Below are 18,378 nucleotides of genomic sequence, written 5' to 3' on the forward strand. Positions count from 1 at the left end.
TCGGACCCCTCAAACATCAAAACCATCAAAAACCCTACTGATAAAAATTGTAGATCTTAACATGAGTGACATTCTCTCAGTTGACCACTTCGTTTGGATCCGGCCAGAAGTGGCTGGAAAATGGCCGCTTCCAATCCATCGCCATCAAAAGACGTTAGTGTTTCAGTTGAAAGTCCGCGCTCAGTTTTGACACACAAAACATCGTTTCTGGAAACTTTGGTCAAATAAAAAGTCTTAGGAAATCATTCAAGGAAAAAAAATTTCTTCTTCGGCTTCGGCCAGATCCAGCCATAAGTGCTTTAAAAATGACCGATAAGCTGTTGTTACAGCAAACAGTTTTTCCATAAAACTGAAATTTTGAAAGTGATTTTTGACACACCAGACATTATTTCTCGAAAAATGCACGTAATGACAAAGTTTTAGAAAATCTTATAACGAACAACGTTTTATTCTACGGCTCCGGTCGAATCCATCCAGAAGTGGCCCAGAAGTTACTCGACGCAATAAATTTCTAAAAACTTAAAAATTAACACATTGAATGGCTGAAACTTACAAAGAACATAACTCTCTCATCCTTTAGCCAAATTTGGGCCACAATATGCCAAATCAAAGATCTCGACAAGATCTACAACTCTTATGTGAAGTACAACAGTCAGTTCTAACCGAATTTTAGTGAAAAACTCAAAAACTAAATCTGGACAACATATATTTTTGAAGTTTTTCAACATTTTAGAAGAGCATTTCACATCAAAATCCTAGATCTATCATGATTTCACTAGATATTCACATCACACACATATTAACACAGAAATTTTTGAATTCAAAAGCCCAACACATCAGATCTAAATATTTTCACAAAAATCATCCAAGAATCCACTATTTTAACCCTAATTTTCAGCTGAAATCTTAAAATTGGGATAACTTCTTTGTTTCTTGGCCAATTTTATGCCATGATAGACCAAGTCGAAGATCTCATCGAGCTCTACGCGAGAAATTTTTATGAATTTCAACAAAAAATTGATAAAAATTGATAAAAATGAACTTGGACAGCACTTTATTTTCCCATTTTCACATCAAAATTCAATTAGAACTCAAAATCTAAGGTGAATTGCTTTAAATCCTTATATGAGACATGTTTTTAAACATATTTTGGTAGATTTTAGCCCTAGGTTGCTAGATCTAACCATTTTAAAACATTTTTCACTTAGATTTTCTATTTTATGTTAGATTTTCAAAGAAAACTCAAAATCTACTAACCTTGTGCTCTTCTTTTGAATCTCTCCTTGAAATCTTCTTTTCCTCCTTCTTTCTCTCTCTAGATCTCCTTCTTTCTCTAGAGTTCTCTCTCTCTAGATCTCCTTCTTTCTCTCTCTACAATTCTCTCTTTCTCTCTTTCTCTCTCTAGAAAGCTCTCTCCCTCTCTAGAAAGTTCTCTCTCTCCCTCTCTCTAAAATTATATTAAGAGCCCTAATTTTTCTCAAATGAGAGCCCAAATGCTCTATTTATAGAGTTTTTCCTTAATTTTTGTCCCCCATTAGTTTATAGGACAACCCCTTTTCAAAAAATTTGCTCAAAAGAGTGGTCTAAGGAGAAAATTTAAGTAAAAAATTAACATAATTGTATCCCCTTCTATTACCCTAAGACACCCTTCATATGTGTTTTATATTTAATTTTGCTGAAAATGAGTAGTCTCCGGAAGAAATTAGGTTAAAAATTAGAGTGAAATAATTCACCCCCTTTAAAGGTAGCTTACATCCTAAGCTAAGTTTTCTTAGTTTAATTAACTAAATCACCCCCCTTTTCACTCTAGTGTAAAAGGTAGCTAAGCTAATGGCTAATACACTCCCCTATTTACACTATCATTCTAACTCGACTCGTCTTATTAGGCAATTTTGTTCGGATTTTGACAAAATTTTGCAGGAACCTAGCCGAGACCCTAAACTACCCTAAGGTGAAATTTAAGGCCCTAATTAACTGATTTGTTGGGTTTTTGTTTAAACACAAGGATAAAGGGTTCAGTCGAAATGGGGTGTCTACACCCCCTAGTATCATATTTGACTACTCTTTTTTACACCACAGGGGGTGGTCTGAGGTGAAAAGGAACTTAAAAAATTCATATATTTACTTCCCCTTCTACTCCATGGACAGCCCCTTTGATGAATTTATGACCACTCTTTTAGATATCAGGGGTGGTCTTAGTAAAAGAAATATATTCTCTTTATTATATTTTCTTAAAAAGAAAAGAAAAATGATATTGGTGCCGCTATGTTTTGATAGCCTTAACGAGCCGAGCCGAGCAGAGCCTGGCCTAGCTCGGGCTCGGCTCGTTAAGATTAACGAGCCTAACCAGCCAGCTCGGCTCTGCTCGTTAAGGATTCGACCCGAGCTTTTATAGAGCCGAGCCCGAGCAAGCTTCCGAGCCCAAGCCAAAATTGACACCCTTAGTTACAGGTACTCCACAGCAAAATGGTATAGTAGAATGCATGAACCGTACACTCATGGATCGTGCTAAGAGTATGTTGAGTTCAGCTAGGCTAGAGCAGTGTTTTTGGGCAGAAGCTTTTAGCACAACCTGTTATTTGGTAAATCATTCACCAACCACTGCACGTTTTTGCAAAATTCCAAAAGAGGTATGGTCTAAAATACCTGTTAATTACTCGTTCTTACGTACTTTTGGTTGTGATGCTTATGTGTAGATTCCTAAAGAGCATAGAACTAAAATGGACGTAAGGTCCAAAAAGTGTATTTTTCTTGGCTATGCATCAGGAACAAAGGGGTACATGTTGTGGGATCCTACTGCCCAGAAGATTGTTATTAGTCGAGATGTTGTCTTCAGAGAAGATTCATTGCAGAAAGAGAAGCTACAGCCAAACTAAGGTACAACAGAGATGTTTAATATGGAGTCTTCGGAAAATCGACTCAATCTTCCAAATGTACCAGACACTGAGGAGGAGGAAGGTGATAGTGAGCATGTTCAAGGTCATCCTGCAAGAGACCACAAAGCTCCTACGTGGCTACAGGATTATGTTACCGTTATGTTTGCATTACAGAGGAGCATGAACCTTCTTCTTTTAAAGAAGCTTGTGAGTCTGTAAATGCAAATCAGTGGAGAGTATCTATGGAAGAGGAAATTGAGGCTCTACATAAAAACCAGACTTGAGAGATAGTTAAACTTCCAAAGGGGAGGAAGGCTATAGGTTGTAGATGGGTGTACAAGTTGAAGAAAAATGCTAATGGGAACATCGAGAGATACAAAGCCAGGTTAGTGGCGAAAGGGTATTCTCAGAAATGAGGTATTGACTTCAACAAAATCTCTTCTCTAGTTGTTCGTTTCACTACTATTCGTATTGCTTTGAGTATGTCGGTAGTACTTGATTTGGAATTACAGCAGTTAGATGTTAAAACGGCCTTTTGCATAGAAATCTTAATGAAGAAATTTATATGACTCAACCCGAAAGCTTTATTGAAGAAAGTAAAAAGAATCTCGTTTGCCGGTTGACCAAAACGCTTTACTGTTTAAAATAGGCGCTGAGGTGTTGGTATAAGCGATTTGACTCTTTTATTTTGAGCTTGGGATTCATTAGATGTGAAGCTGACCATTGTGCTTATATTTGTATGTTGGATAATGGTAGTTTCATTATCTTGTTACTTTATGTCGATGACATGTTAGTTGTAGGGATCAGCAAAGCTGATGTTGCAATGTTGAAAGGTCAGTTGGCCAAAGAGTTTGATATGGAGGACTTGGGGGGCAGTAAATCAGATACTTGATATGACAGTACTTAGAGACAGAAAGAATAGGAAAATCTGGACAACTCAAAAGAATTATGTTGAAAGGGTCCTGTGCCGCTTCAATATGTAGAATGCGAAACCAGTGCATACTCCAATTCCTGTTGGTTACAAATCAACTTCCAAACAGTGTCATGTTACTGAAGCGGAAAAGGAATAAATGTCTCGAGTACCATATACGACTGTAGTATTGACTCTTATGTTGGCCATGGTTTGCACCAGACCAGACATTGCGCAAGCAGTGGGAGCAATTAGTAAGTATATGGCAAATCCGGGGAGAGATGATTGGACTGCTAGGAAGAGGATCCTTCGCTACATGAAGGGTACTTCTGAGGCTTCTATTTGCTATAGTGGCCAAAGTTTAGATTTGGTTGGTTATGTGGATGTTGATTATGCAGGGGACAGTGATAGAAGAAGGTCGACCACGAGTTACACGTTTTCTTTAGCTAATGGCGTGGTTGGTTGGATGTCGAGATTGCAATCTATAGTGGCTTTGTCTACAACAGAAGCAAAATATATGGCAGCTACGCATGCATGTAAAGAAACTATATGGATGAGGAGGTTACTGGAAGATCTTAAGGTCAAGTTAAAGAAGGTGATAATTCATTGTGACAGTCAGAGCGCGTTGCATTTGAAAAGAAATCCTATTTATCACACTCATACCAAGCACATTGATGTTCAATATCACTTTGTTAGTGACGTTGTGGAAGATGGAAAGGTCTCATTGCAAAAGATTCACACCAATGACAATGTTGCTGATATATTGACGAAGCCTGTCATTAGAGAGAAGTTTGTGTGGTGCAGGACTTCTCTCGGGCTTGTCGTTACATGATGAATGGTGACATTGGGCAACGATTCAGTGGGAATGTTTTTCACACTGCAGAAGAAACTAGTCTTCAAGTTGGAGAATGTTGAGTACGGCACTATGCAAAGAGTTAGTTTCCTATTCGGAGATAACTCTTCACTGACTCTCCTGTCCTAATTATCTCTTATCTGGTTTTCACAAACCGTGTGAATGTGGGGACGTGTGAAGTCCTAGTTTCACTTGGTTTTGAAAACCCAAAAACCACTTGGTTTTGAAAACCCAAAAACCGTAACTCCAAAAAAAAGGTTTTGCCTTGTACCTTGAGAGATACAGAAAAAGTGAGAGAGATCCTTGTGTGAGAGAGAAGGAACAGTTTCTCTTCAGGGGGGGTGTTCTTCTGTTGTGAAGGGTTGTGTTTGAGTTGTTTTTCTTGTTGAGAGGGTGAGTGTGTACTCTGTAATTTTCTCTCTGATTAGTGAAGAAGAAGTCTCCGTCGCTGCCCCGTGGAGTAGGCATATTGCCGAACTACGTAAAATCTCTGTGTTCTTATTTGTGGCTTTTTTCGCTTTTTTTTCCTATTTGCGTTATCATTCTTGTGGCCACTATGTACTCTAACATGCACTTACCCTAAAACAAGAACTTTAGAATTATAGCATCCTAGTTCGTGACTACTACACTTGAATATATAAAGTTATAAGCATGGTTTTAAATTTCGGTCTTCAATGGGGACCGAAACCGAAATTTCGGAATTTCGGAATTTCGGTAATTTCGGTCCGAAATTTTGATTAAATGCCATTTTTTATTTTTTATTTTTAAAATGTTACAAAATTTCGGTTATAAGAGGACTTTTGCAACTTTCCCTGCCCGCATCTCATCTATAAGTCTATTAAGAGCTATATATAAACTTTAACCGTCTTATATTACATCCAGTTCTTACTTTGGTCATGCACTTACCTTTTTGTTGTTGGTTGTATATTCACTACATTGAGTTTATCATGTTTTTAGGTGATTAAAGATCCCTTCTATACAAAATAAATCTTATGATTGTTTTACATATGAGAACAGCCACCTAAGATGAACGCCAAAAATCAATCTATGTGGCTGTTCTCATATAGCCGATCCCAACTAGTTTGGGACAAAGGCCTAGTTGAGTTGAGTTGAGTTGTGGCTGTTCTCATATGCAAAAGCCAGTGAGGAAATGGCTTTCCGCAAAATTGCTATGAACAAATTTATATTGAGCAGGCATAAGTGTAAGTGAGGCTCAATTGTTCTTCAAACCAAACCATTTATTCCTCCAATTTATTTATGGAAGCTTTTCTAATGAATTTAGAGGTTGTATTCTTGTTTTCTCATTACCCCAAATAAAAATAGGGCTCATCTAGGCAAATCTTTCCTCGGAAAATCAGTCACCCCAATCATAGAAAATATCCAAGGAATGGCAACAAAAAGATGACAAGAAAAAAACAGAAACCAAAACGAACTCCTCCTCACAACCCAAAGCACAGGTACAAACTAATCTCACCCACAAAATCAAAGAGAAAACGATAAAAAAATAAAATAAAAATTAATACCCAATATTAATTTCATGCCATTAATGTACAATGGTCACATGATACTCTACAATGGCATCCCCAGACGTAGCATTGAACCAATAAGTCCTCGCGCGGGCCACCCCACGTGCGAACCGGAACAACCCGGTCCCACCCACAACCGCCATTTCTCGAACCGGGTTCAATGCCCGGTTCCTTCCAAGAATGCTAATAGAGCTACCCTTATACTTGCCTTGGGTGAAACTATAGTCCAAAGCCATGATCAGACCCAGCTCCTTCTGGCCGGCCGAACCATAAAGCCCTTGGGCCCGGCCCACCTCCTTTGATTTAGGGTCCGGTCCTTCCGTAAGGAGGTCATCGGCCATCATCAGTAAGCCGAAGAACGTAGCCGACTTGATTGTATCGGCGGCTTGAGCAACCTTAACTGCACTCGGATTTTTCCCACTCGGCGTGTCGTGGAAGTAGAAATGCAACCGAGTCACCTTCTCTTGTCCGAGTCCGAGGCTCTTGCGCCAATTTTTATTGGCGCCTTCGGTTCTAGCCGCGTACATTGCTATAACCAAAGAGAAGAACAAAAGAACCAGAGTTACTTTCTTCATCTCTCCCTTTCTCTAGGTAGTTCCTGCAACAATTTTAGTCACTTGACAGAGAACTTCCCGAGAATCAGAAAGGAGAAGAAATGAAGATACACCCTTAATGTGGGGAAGAAAGGGAGGGGTGGGTTTTAATGTGTGATTTTGGGCATTTGGTTAATGTTGTTAGATTTTGTTTATAGTAAGTTTTTTTGTTTGTTTGTAGGATTGACCCTTTCTCTAGGGACAATTTTTGAAAAGTTTGATTTGGGCGGTTTTGTATTTTGACTTGGACCGACAAATTGGACATGGATGATCCTAATTAATCTCTCCATCTATGGAAAATCGGATTTGTTAGATGATCCTAACCATTGGATATGTAGCATTTAGATGACCTATTAAAAACAGAAATTAACAAGCCATTATGCACAAGAAGAACTCGTCAACTCGCAAATGAGCCCACAAACTTCTTGGGATAAAAGTAAAAAGTAAAAAGTAGAATATAAGTTAGAATATGTGGGATTGGAGAGTCGGATTGGGTTAAGAACTCACCGTTGGATCTTCTTGGAGGTAGATTGGGTAAGTTGGCTGAATGAGGGAAGTAGGTAAATTAGGCAAGTGGACTAGAAGAGGCAAGCAAGGAAGACTAGGAAGGTAGATTTGATTAGCTAGATATGATTAGGATTCTTTCCTTCTATAATTATCTTGATTTCCCTTCCCCAAAATATACATGGCAGCGAGCTTTTGCCTAATATAACAGCCACCTCAAATGAATTGAATGAATTAGACAAAATCTGCCAAAAAGTCAACCTGTGTGGCTGTTCTCACGTGTAAAAGCCAGCCTCGGAATGGCTTTCTGCGAAATTGCCAAGAAAATCCCTAGTTTTTCAGTCTAAAAGTTGTACTACTTAAATGTAGAAAAAACTTTACCAAACGAGTTTATTTTTTGTAAACTAGCTATAGAGGTCCCATCTGAACATTTTCCCCCCTCTTTCAACCTTTTCCCTCTATCTTTCTTCATTTGGATGTTAAGATTTGGATGTTAAGATTGTCCAAAGTAGACCTGGCAAACGGGTGGGCCTAACCACTACTGGGGTGCAACTCGGGTTGATATTTAGGAATTCGGGTTGAGCTTTTACCTTAAAATCAGGTCGGGTCAAGGTTGATTCCTATTCATTTTTTCACAAGAGCTCAACCCGACCCGACCCGACCCGAGTTGCACCCCTAGTAGTAATCAGTCCGATGGTTCCAAAAGGTCCCGCGTAATTGGACAGGATTTCGGCCTCTGGATATATAGAATAAGATGTGGTTCCATATTTTAAGGTCTGAAATGTTACCATACTGAAATATGAGATAGCCATACAAAACTTATGTGCTTCCAATTAGAGGCTGTTAATTTATAAAAGAGAAGTCAAAAAATCATGAAATACCTATATATATATATATATATATGAGAAAAGTGTAGCTACACATACGTGTAGCAAATTTAGCTACACCGACGGCTTAAAATACAGTGGGCCCCACATTGTTTGGGTGATGCAAACCATTCATTTGATGGGCCCTCACATAGATAGGGTGTGCCCAAAAAATCAGCTCCATAGGATCATCCCAACCCTACGATTTGTGGAGGTAAAAATGGACGTGTAAAAACCTTCACAAATATGTCCATTTTTGCCTCCACAGTTTGAAGAGTTGAGATCATCCAATGGAGCTGATTTTTTGGGCACACCCTATCAATGTGAGGTCCTATCAAATGAATGGTTTGGATCACCCAAATAATGTGGGCCCACTGTATTTTAAGCAGTCGGTGTAGCTAAGTTAGCTACACGTATGTGTAGCTTCACTTAACTCTATATATATATATATATATATATGTGTCTTGGAAAATGGCATTATCTCATGGAAAATCCTTCCTCATGGAAAATAAGAAAAATGAGAAAAAACAATTATAAGACAGGAGAAAAAAGGGAAAACTACTAAAAACCCCCTAGATAAAAACGTATCTACAAGAATCCCCTCAAATTTTTCTTAATTACCAATAGCACCTTGATGCCTTTTAAATTTTTTTCATTTATCCATTTTACCCTTAGTTCTAGATACTTAGAAATCCCTAAAATCTCTCATTTGACAGCCTAAAAATCTCGCTTACGAAGGCAACATCTCTTGCAAGATTGTATATGGTGTAAGCCCGCATAGTCCATTATTTTTCAAAAAGTATTGTACGTGTCACACTGTGGGATGATGCGAACCGTCCATTTGATGGGCCCACCGTAGTATGATCCATCCATTCATTTGATGGGCACACTGTTCTATGATCCAACCATCCATTTGATGGGCAACGATGTAAATAGGATGTGGCCAAAAATCATTTCCAGAAGATAATCCCAACCCTCCGATCTATTGAGGAACTGCATATTATGGAAACTGCTATAGATCTGACGGTTGGGATCATCCTATGGAAGTGATTTTTGGGCCACAATCTATTTAAGTTGTGGCTCATCAAATGGATGGTCTGGATCAAACAGCGGTGTGCCCATCAAATGGACGGTTAGATCATACTATGGTGTGCCCATCAAATGGACGGTTTGGATCATCCAACGGTAGTGGTACGCATGGTTTAAAATTTCGGTTTTGGTAACCGTTTCAGACCCCACCAAAAATCGAAATTTCAGTCCAAAATTTGGTAATTTGGTTCCAAATTCCGGACCCAAATTTCAAAATTTCGAACCGAAATTTTGTAACACTTTTTTTAATAAAGAATGTCTTTAAACCGAAATTTTGGACCGAAATTACCGAAATTTCGGTCGAAATTTTAAACCATGGTGGTACGTACTGTTTTTTTTTTTTTTTTTTTTTTTTTTGAATAATAATGGTCTGTTTGAGCTTACACCATGTCACCATCTTGCCTTTATAAGAGAGAGAGAGAGAGAGATTTTCAAAGGATTTAATTTTGCTTTAGTGATGGAGAGATTTTACGGATTTCTAAGGGTAATATAATGAAGGGTATAATGGGTAAAATAAAAAATAAAAAGCTATTTTAGGCTCAAAATTGTATCACCGGTAATTATGAAAATTTGAGGGGATTCTGGTAGATATGTTTTAATCTAGGGGGTTTTTAGTAGTTTTCCCAAAAAAAATCCTAAAATACTCCTATGTTATGGAAAATAATTAAAATGTCATTCTTTCATGAAAAATGCCTGAAATGCCCTTATGTAATCGAAAAATGAGAAAAAGAAAATAATAGAACAACCTTGAGGTCAAAGGTTCAATCCCAATTACCAACCCGGAAAAAAAAAATAGAGAAAAATAGAATCCAAAATACTCTTATCTCATGAAAAATTATCATAAAATACTTATCTCATGGAAGATAAGATAATAGAAAATTTCTAAATAGGAAAAACCCCAATATCTCATGGAAAACGACCAAAATCCTCTTATTTCATAAAAATGCCCATAATAGACTATCTCATATAAAATAACTAAAATACGCTTATCTCAAGGAAAATGACTAAAGTAGGCAAGTATAGCATGGCAGACATATTTGCATGATGGCCCACATATTTGCATGATCTAATTCATTCTTGGCCCCTGCCATAGGTTGGCTCACCACACTGGTTCATTGAATCATTTGGACACAAATGAGCCCACGTACGAACTTCTTGGGATAAAAGTAAAAAGTAGAATATAAGTTAGAATATGTGGGATTGGATAGTTGGATTGGGTTAAGAACTCACCGTTGATCATCTTGAAGGTAGATTGGGTAAGTTGGCTAAATGAGGGAAGTGGGTAAATTAGGCAAGTGGACTAGAAGAGGCAGGCAAGGAAGATTAGGAAGGTTTTGTATTTTGACTTGGAGTCTTGGACCGACAAATCGGACGATGATCCTAATTAATCTCTACATCTAAGGAAAATCAGATTTGTTAGATGATCCTAACCATTGGATATGTAGCATATAGATGACCTAATAAAAACAGAAATTAACAAGTTTCTTCTGTCAATGTGCCAAAGTTGTTTTTATCTTTTCCCAATTTTGGAAAATTGTATAAATGCCACGCTTAAAAATAGGGTTTGGCACCCTTTCGTGCCAATGGACCTAATCACTACTGGGGTGCAACTCGGGTTGAGTTTTAGGAATTCGGGTTGGGCTTTTACCTTAAAATCGGGTCGGGTCAAGGTTGATTCCTATTCATGTTTTCACAAAAGCTCAACCCGACCCGACCCGAGTTGCACCCCTACTAGTAATCAGTCCGATGGTTCCAAAGGGTCCCGTGTAAGAGTCCTGCGTAATTGGACAGGATTTCAGCCTCTGGATATATAGAATAAGATGTGGATCCATATTTTAAGGTCCGAAATGTTACCATACTGGAATATGAGATAGCCATACGAGAAATTATATGATGCCCGACCCTCAAAATAAAGGGCGGAGAGAGAGAAAACCTCTCTCCCTTGATTTTTAATCCAAGGGAGAGCACCGTTTTTTACTTTTCCTTGGTTCAAAAACCAAGGCAGCAGGTTTTGTCTCCTTCCGCCCTTTACATTTTGACGGTCAGGCATCATATAATTTCTCTAGCCATACAATACTTATGTGATCCAATTAGAGGCTGTTAATTTATAAAAGAGAAGTCAAAAAATCATGAAATACCTATATGTATCTTGGAAAATGACAAAATGGCATTATCTCATGGAAAATAAGAAAAATGAGAAAAAACAATTATAAGACAGGAAAAAAAATCCTAAAATACTCCTATGTTATGGAAAATAATTAAAATGCTCTTCTTTCATGAAAAATACCTAAAATGCCCCTTATGTAATGGAAAAAATGAGAAAAAGAAAATATAGAACAACCTTGAGGTCAAAGGTTCAATACCAATTACCAACCCGGAAAAAAAATAGAGAAAAATAGAATCCAAAATACTCTTATCTCATGAAAAATGATCATAAAATACTTATCTCATGGAAGATAAGATAATAGAAAAATCCTAAATAGGAAAAAATCCAATATCTCACGGAAAATTACCAAAATCCTCTTATTTCATAAAAATGCCCAAAATTGACCATCTCATATAAAATAACTAAAATACTCTAATCTCAAGGAAAATGACTAAAGTAGGCAAGTATAGCATGGCAGACATATTCGCATGATGGCACACATATTTGCATGATCGAATTCATTCTTGGCCCCTGCCATAGGTTGGCTCACCACACTGGTTCATTGAATCATTTGGACACAAATGAGCCCACGAACTTCTTGCGATAAAAGTAAAAAGTAGATTATAAGTTAGAATATGTGGGATTGGATAGTTGATTGTGTTAAGAACTCACAGTTGATCATCTTGGAGGTAGATTGGGTAAGTTGGCTAAATGAGGGAAGTGGGTAAATTAGACAAGTGGACTACAAGAGGCAAGCAATGAAGATTAGGAAGGTAGATTTGATTAGGATTCTTTCCTTGTATAATTATCTTGATTTCCCTTCCCCAAAATACACATGGCAGCTAGCTTTTGCCTAATATAACAGCCACCTCAGATGAATTGAATGAATTAGACAAAATCTGCCAAAAAGTCAACCTGTGTGGCTGTTCTCACGTGTAAAAACCAGCCTCGGAATTGCTTTATGCGAAATTGCCAAGCAAATCCCTAGTTTTTCAGTCTAAAAGTTTTTTTTTTTTTTTTATGAAATGGACTCTAAAAGTTGTACTACTTAAATGTGGAAAAAACTTTACCAAACAAGTTTATTTTTTGTAAACTAGCTATAGAGGTCCCATCTGAACATTTTTTCCCCTCTTTCAACCATTTTCCCGTATCTTTCTTCATTTGGATGTTAAGATTGTCCAAAGTAGACCTGGCAAACGGGTGGACTGGGCCGGGTTTCACCCAAACCCGTACGGGTCTGGGTCGTACGGGCGGGGTAAAAAATGATCCGGAATTTTGCGGGTCACAATTTGGTGAACTCAGACCCCACCCTACGGGCCGGATGGACCCGCAGGTCACCCGTTTTTTTACACTCTAATAGGATGATCCAAGCCATCCATGTGATGCACCATAACGTAAATAGGTTGTGTCCAAAAAATCATTTCCATATGATGATCCTAGCCCTCTGATCTATGGAGGAATTTCATATTACTATTTATGGAAACATCTATAGATTGGAGGGCTAGGATCACCCTATGAAAATGATTTTTGGTGGGTGACCTATTTACGGTGTGTTCCATCACATGGACGGTTTAGATCATCTCTAAAAATTATGGTACTATAAGGGCTTACACCATGTAAAATCTCGAACATTTGGGTTCTTACGGGCACCGGTAGGTGAAATTTTCAACGGGTCATGATTTAGTGCCTCTTACGGGCACCCATGGGTCCACCCGACCCATGGACCCGTGGAAATTTACCACACCCTCTCTTTTTTTTTAGAAATTATATCCATATTTTTCCATTGAAAAATAAAATGATATTTCCACCCCATTCCCCTTTTGATTATTTTTTCCTTCAATGACTTTCTTTTCAAGGAAAGATAAACAAAAGGAGCTGATAATGCAGTCATTTCTAGGAGAAGACAAAGAGAAGAGGGTAGAAATGCTGAAAAGGGGTGGACATATCACATATCATTTTCCACTAAATCTCCAAACAATTTGTCTGCCTTACCCTACTATGAATATATCCTAGACCAAAATTCTCTTCCACTGGACAAATCCTAACTCTCCCACGTGCCAAGATTTGTTTTTCCACTTTCTGATCTGTCAATATATACAGTTTAAGATCAACCCAATGGACATGATCTTTGGGGCATCACCGATCTAACATAGGGTCTATCAGATGTACAGGATAAACTAGAGTAGTAGCGGACAATCTAAAAAAAGTAGTAAACCATAGAACAATCCTTTTTCCAAAGAAACCCTAACAAACTAAGAACCCAAAACTTAACAAGGAATAAACCATAGAACAATCTTTTCCAAAGAAACCCTAATAAATTAAGAAACGTCTAAAAAAAGCAGTAAACCATAGAACAATCCTTTTCCAAAGAAACTCTAACAAACTAAGAACCCAAAACTTAACAAGGAATAAGCCATAGAACAATCCTTTTCCAAAGAAACCCTAATAAACTAAGAACCCAAAACTTAACAACGAAAATTTGACTTCACATTGAATCTATCAATCCAAGTTTATTACTTTTCACACATGCTTCAACATCAGTAATGTAAGATGGTAACTTTATACTCAATAATGGCATCCCCATTAGTGGTGTTCAAATAATAAGTACTGAGCATAGCAAAACCCCGAGCAAGGCGAAACTTACCCCTCCCTCCGACCACGGAGAGCTCCCTCATTTTCTCTGTTACCGGATTCCTTGAGAACACTGTGATAGAGCTTCCCTCATACTCTCCTGTGGTGAACCCAAAATCCATGGTTAAGACAAGTGACAACTTGTCCTGCCCGGACGAGACATAAAGCCCTTGCGCGTTTCCAATAACGTTCGCATTTGGTCCGGGACCGTCCGTTAGTGGGTCATCGACTACATAGACGCTTCCAAATGGCGTCGCTCCTTCATAGGTTTTGTTAGCCTGAGCCACCAAGACTGCACTTGGTTTCTCTCCACTTAGAATGTCGTTGAGATAGAAGTGGAGATGAGTCATCTTCTCCTTTCCTAAGACTGGGAAGCCTTTTCCACCATTGGATTGTACTGGTATGGCAGAAACACATAGTATCAAAACAACAAACAAAGCTAATCTACCCTCCATCTCTTCCTCTCTCTATAGATCTCACACTATCTCTATCTCTGTCTCTAGCCAGGTTTATATAGACAATGCATAATACAAGGGTCAGTGATTTTATCAAGAGAAGTTTCCATATTTTGAGGTCCATAGATCTTTCAAATCTTTGATATTTATTAGGATATGCCAATTTACCCTTCTAGACCAAAGAGAATCTGCTGAAAGTATATTTTCTTACCCCGAAATAATGTCAAAGATCATATTTATTTAGGAAATTGATATTTCCTAAATATCAACTCCCCTATGCTTTGGATATTTCCACTCCACTTTTAGACCAATCCACTCCAAGTTGGAGTGGATTAGTCTAAAAGTGGAGCGGAAATATCAGCTCCCTTTATTTATATCATTAAGCATTGTGGGTCCCACCTTTGGTTGATCTGAACCATGCTTGATGGGTTTTGTTTAGGATTGCACGGTTGAGTATTTGTGGCTTATGAGAGATTCAAAAGAAGGCCTGTGAGGACAATTCGGATCCATCAAAGATGCACCACTATGCGTGTCATTGTATTGCAATGTGGTCCTGCACTCCTGCCCTAGTGAAGCATGTCTAATAGTTTGCTGTTTCATTGCTTATGTTAGCAATTCCAGCAAGATGTTTTAAACACGGATTTATTGAAGAAATAATCAGAATGCTAATCCGTCTACAAATCCCCATTTTATATTGGTTTTAATTCGTATATTTGATTCTTTAGAGATATTTGACTTCCTTCTACAAATCCAACGGCTAGGATCATCATATGAAATTTTGTTTCTGAATACGGCCTATTTAAGGTAAGGCCCAACAAATGAATGGCCAGGATCATAGAATAATAATGAGGGTTACCATATCATTATTCATTATAAAGTATTGCACGCACGGACACTTTGTGTATAAAAACTATGGGTGCAACCCAGATCGGGTTTTTCAAAACCCTATCCTACCCGAGAATTGGAGAATTATCATCGGGCCAGGTCTAATTTTTTACAGGAAAACCTGAGATTCGTAAACTGGACCCTACACAAGATAGTTCTCGGGTTGGGTTGGCTTGGTTTTTCATTTTTTTAGCATAGGATAGTGACTAATTTTAAAGATTGTAGGAAAAAAATCTTCCTACCAAAAATCTCTAAATTCATGTCATCAGGTGTATAAATTTAAGAAGGACACTATACTTCCACATAACAGACATGATCACGTCAATGAAAACAACTCTATCAATGGATTGGAAAGTAATTTGCTACTAGTAAGAGAAAAGAGTAAATTCTTATTTTGATTGGCTGATGGAATTGACTTCTCACAGATTTTAATATTATGAGCTTTTGTCTAAACAAGCCTGCCAAAGAAAGGAAGAAGTGGAAAAACTCAATTGGAAACAATGATTTAATTTAGCTCTTGCCATTAAATCTAGGGTTCTATTGACAAAATGAAAAAAAGCAAAAAGTTCATGCTGCTTGCTGCTTGCTGCTAATACATACCTTATTTTTGGAAATTAATAGACCAAATAGTAAATTGGGCTGATTTTTTTTAGCTTTTATCCAAACGAATCTGAAGAATAAACAAATAAAGTGGAATAAGGATAAACTTGTGATAATAAGGTCAATCATTTTCTCCTGAATCAACACAACACCAAATTTTTATCATATCAAAACACATCAATAATTTTATGTGTTTCGAAGATGCTAAATGAGAGACCAAAATCAATAAATTCAATTCCATCAAAAGCGAAAAAGGAAGAAAGTCATCAACAAAGTGAATTTAAAGTAGATAACGGGTTCTTACATTATAATATGAAAAATGCCATCTAAATGATCAAGTTGAACTAAAAAAAGAAAAGAAAAGAAACAGATAAAAAGAAACCAAGCAAGAAAATTGATAACCCTTGCTTGAAATCCCGAGCAAAGAACAGAATTTCCATGATTTTAAGCTCCAAATGCCCAGCCCAATTTAGATGGGGTCCTTTAATGACAAAATTTAATAGTGAAGAAGCACATTGTCTAAGAGCACATAGTAGGGGCATCATTATTTAATGAAATAAGAAGAGGAAATTGAAGTGAGAAGGCAAAAGCGGCATGTAGGGAAAAAATGTACCTGGAACATGTGTTGGTGATTTTGTATTTTCAAAATCTTGATGTTTTCTATAGTTTAGTGGTTTTGGAAAATGTTTTTCAAAGTTGTTTGGTAAAAAGAAAAAGTTTTCTTGAAAAAAGTTGCTTTTTGCAAAGGATATAGAAGTGTAGTGGGAAAAATAGTCTCACATCGGATGACAAAAAGGAAAGAGAAGGACTTATAAGGTATTACCCTTCTCTACTACTTTTTTGGTTACACATTGGGTTGAACCCATGAGTTAGACCCGCGGGACAGTGCAACGCACTGTTCGCACACGCACACCCGCGGTGTGGGCAATCGGCTTCGAGTTAGGCCCAACAATCAGCCCAGTTCGCTCCAACGGTCAACGGGTGGGATCCGTTGGGTTGTGTCCCATCCTCCCAATGGTCAAGAGCCAAAGAGGGTTGCGATCCGCACCGTAGATGATTGATCTAGCGGTTGCGGGGTTGTAGGTAGGTTTTACTGAAACCAACAGTCACTCCAGGATCGATCTGGACCATTAATCACGAATAGGTGCGATTTGACGGTCAAAATTCAAACCAATCTAGAAAGTTGCCCTGTAAAAGACACCATAGGCTCTATAAAAAGAGCAGATCTCTGTCATTTCAACACAGAAAAACAAATTTGGAATCCCACAGTGCAATTCTGAGATTTCCAGTAACATTTCTCATTTTTTTAAATCCTCCAAAAGGCGTTTTCTTATTGCTGTTTTTATCTTTTTGTTCTAGATATTGTAATACTGCAGAAACGGTATCAAGAAAATTTCTCTAAGGCTTGTTATTCTGAAGGGCATTTCGGATTTGACTCCACTTGTGCATAGTGTCGTCAAATATTAGTAAGATTTTCCTACTAGGCTTCATTGTGTCTTGGAGGCAATTCGCGGATCCCCTTTGCACACTATTGGTGGGGACGAATCTTGTCTTAAGGAAAGTGATATCACGCCTTGAAGCAACACAGTTTTTGTTTTCTACTACCAACACTATCCCATTTTTCAACGACATGTGGCGTGTTTCTCCCAATTAAAATGTTGAAAAACCAAGCAAGACTTCTCCTTTAGAAATCCATGCAAAATAAATGGCATCGTTCACAAAATTCTGCATGGGCACTGGTTTTAGCAAATAAATACCTAAAATGATTTGCCTTGCATAACTTTGGGTTGACAAATCGCTTGCTCCCTTTCTAACTTCCATATTTTTGGTCATCACATGCTAAGAAATAAATAGTAGAAGAACTTGATTTTCAGGATTCCATAATACAAAGTAACTCTTCATTTCTAGAAGTAAACATAAAATGAAAATGAAAAGAAGAAACAGCTAGATTAATTGTTTCCATGCCAGCGATCCAGGCACTAGAATTTTTTAAAACCCCAAGCATAGAATGAAATTTCCATAGATTTTAAGCTCCAAAGGCATTTTTTTACTGTTGGAGACTTGAAACATTTGTGATCGTTGAGACTTGAAATGCTTCGGAACACACCCGCTCAAAACTAGCAGTTGGAGCGAGCTGGGCCGACCGTTCGGTCATTCGTCGGTTTTGAGCTCTGCAACCCAATCTGACCGAGCCTCTTGACCGACTGGCCCCAATCTGACCAACAGAGTGGGAAACTTAAAATGTTTTGTGCAATAAAAAGATCCTTTTTTTTTATTTTAAACCCAAACCCAAACTCGGACCGAGGACCAGCAAGGACCGGCGAGGCGAGGCGCGCTCGTGCATGTGTTTTGAATATTAACTTGTGTTCATATAAAACCAAGGCACCCAATAAATTCTAAAGCCCCTTGAAGGCTCAAGCCTTTCTCCAACTCTCCATCTTATA

The 18,378-nt window shown here is 37.9% G+C and overlaps 1 protein-coding gene and 1 pseudogene across 1 annotated transcript; both read right to left on the reverse strand.

Annotated features, from left to right (window-relative positions):
- Positions 1 to 6,009: 6,009 nt before the first annotated feature.
- On the reverse strand, positions 6,010 to 6,889 carry LOC143854943 (dirigent protein 23 pseudogene; annotated as a pseudogene).
- Positions 6,890 to 13,897: 7,008 nt separating this feature from the next.
- Positions 13,898 to 14,464, reverse strand: LOC143855202 (dirigent protein 4-like). The gene has a single exon (XM_077365422.1). The coding sequence runs from the start codon at positions 14,447 to 14,449 to the stop codon at positions 13,901 to 13,903; it is 549 nt and encodes a 182-aa protein (XP_077221537.1). The 5' UTR covers positions 14,450 to 14,464; the 3' UTR covers positions 13,898 to 13,900.
- Between the last annotated feature and the right edge of the window lie 3,914 nt (positions 14,465 to 18,378).

This window comes from Tasmannia lanceolata, unplaced genomic scaffold (assembly GCF_043159265.1).
Source record: "Tasmannia lanceolata isolate RefF3 unplaced genomic scaffold, GAP_Taslan_0.1 ptg000020l, whole genome shotgun sequence".
Classification (NCBI taxonomy): Eukaryota; Viridiplantae; Streptophyta; class Magnoliopsida; order Canellales; family Winteraceae; genus Tasmannia; species Tasmannia lanceolata.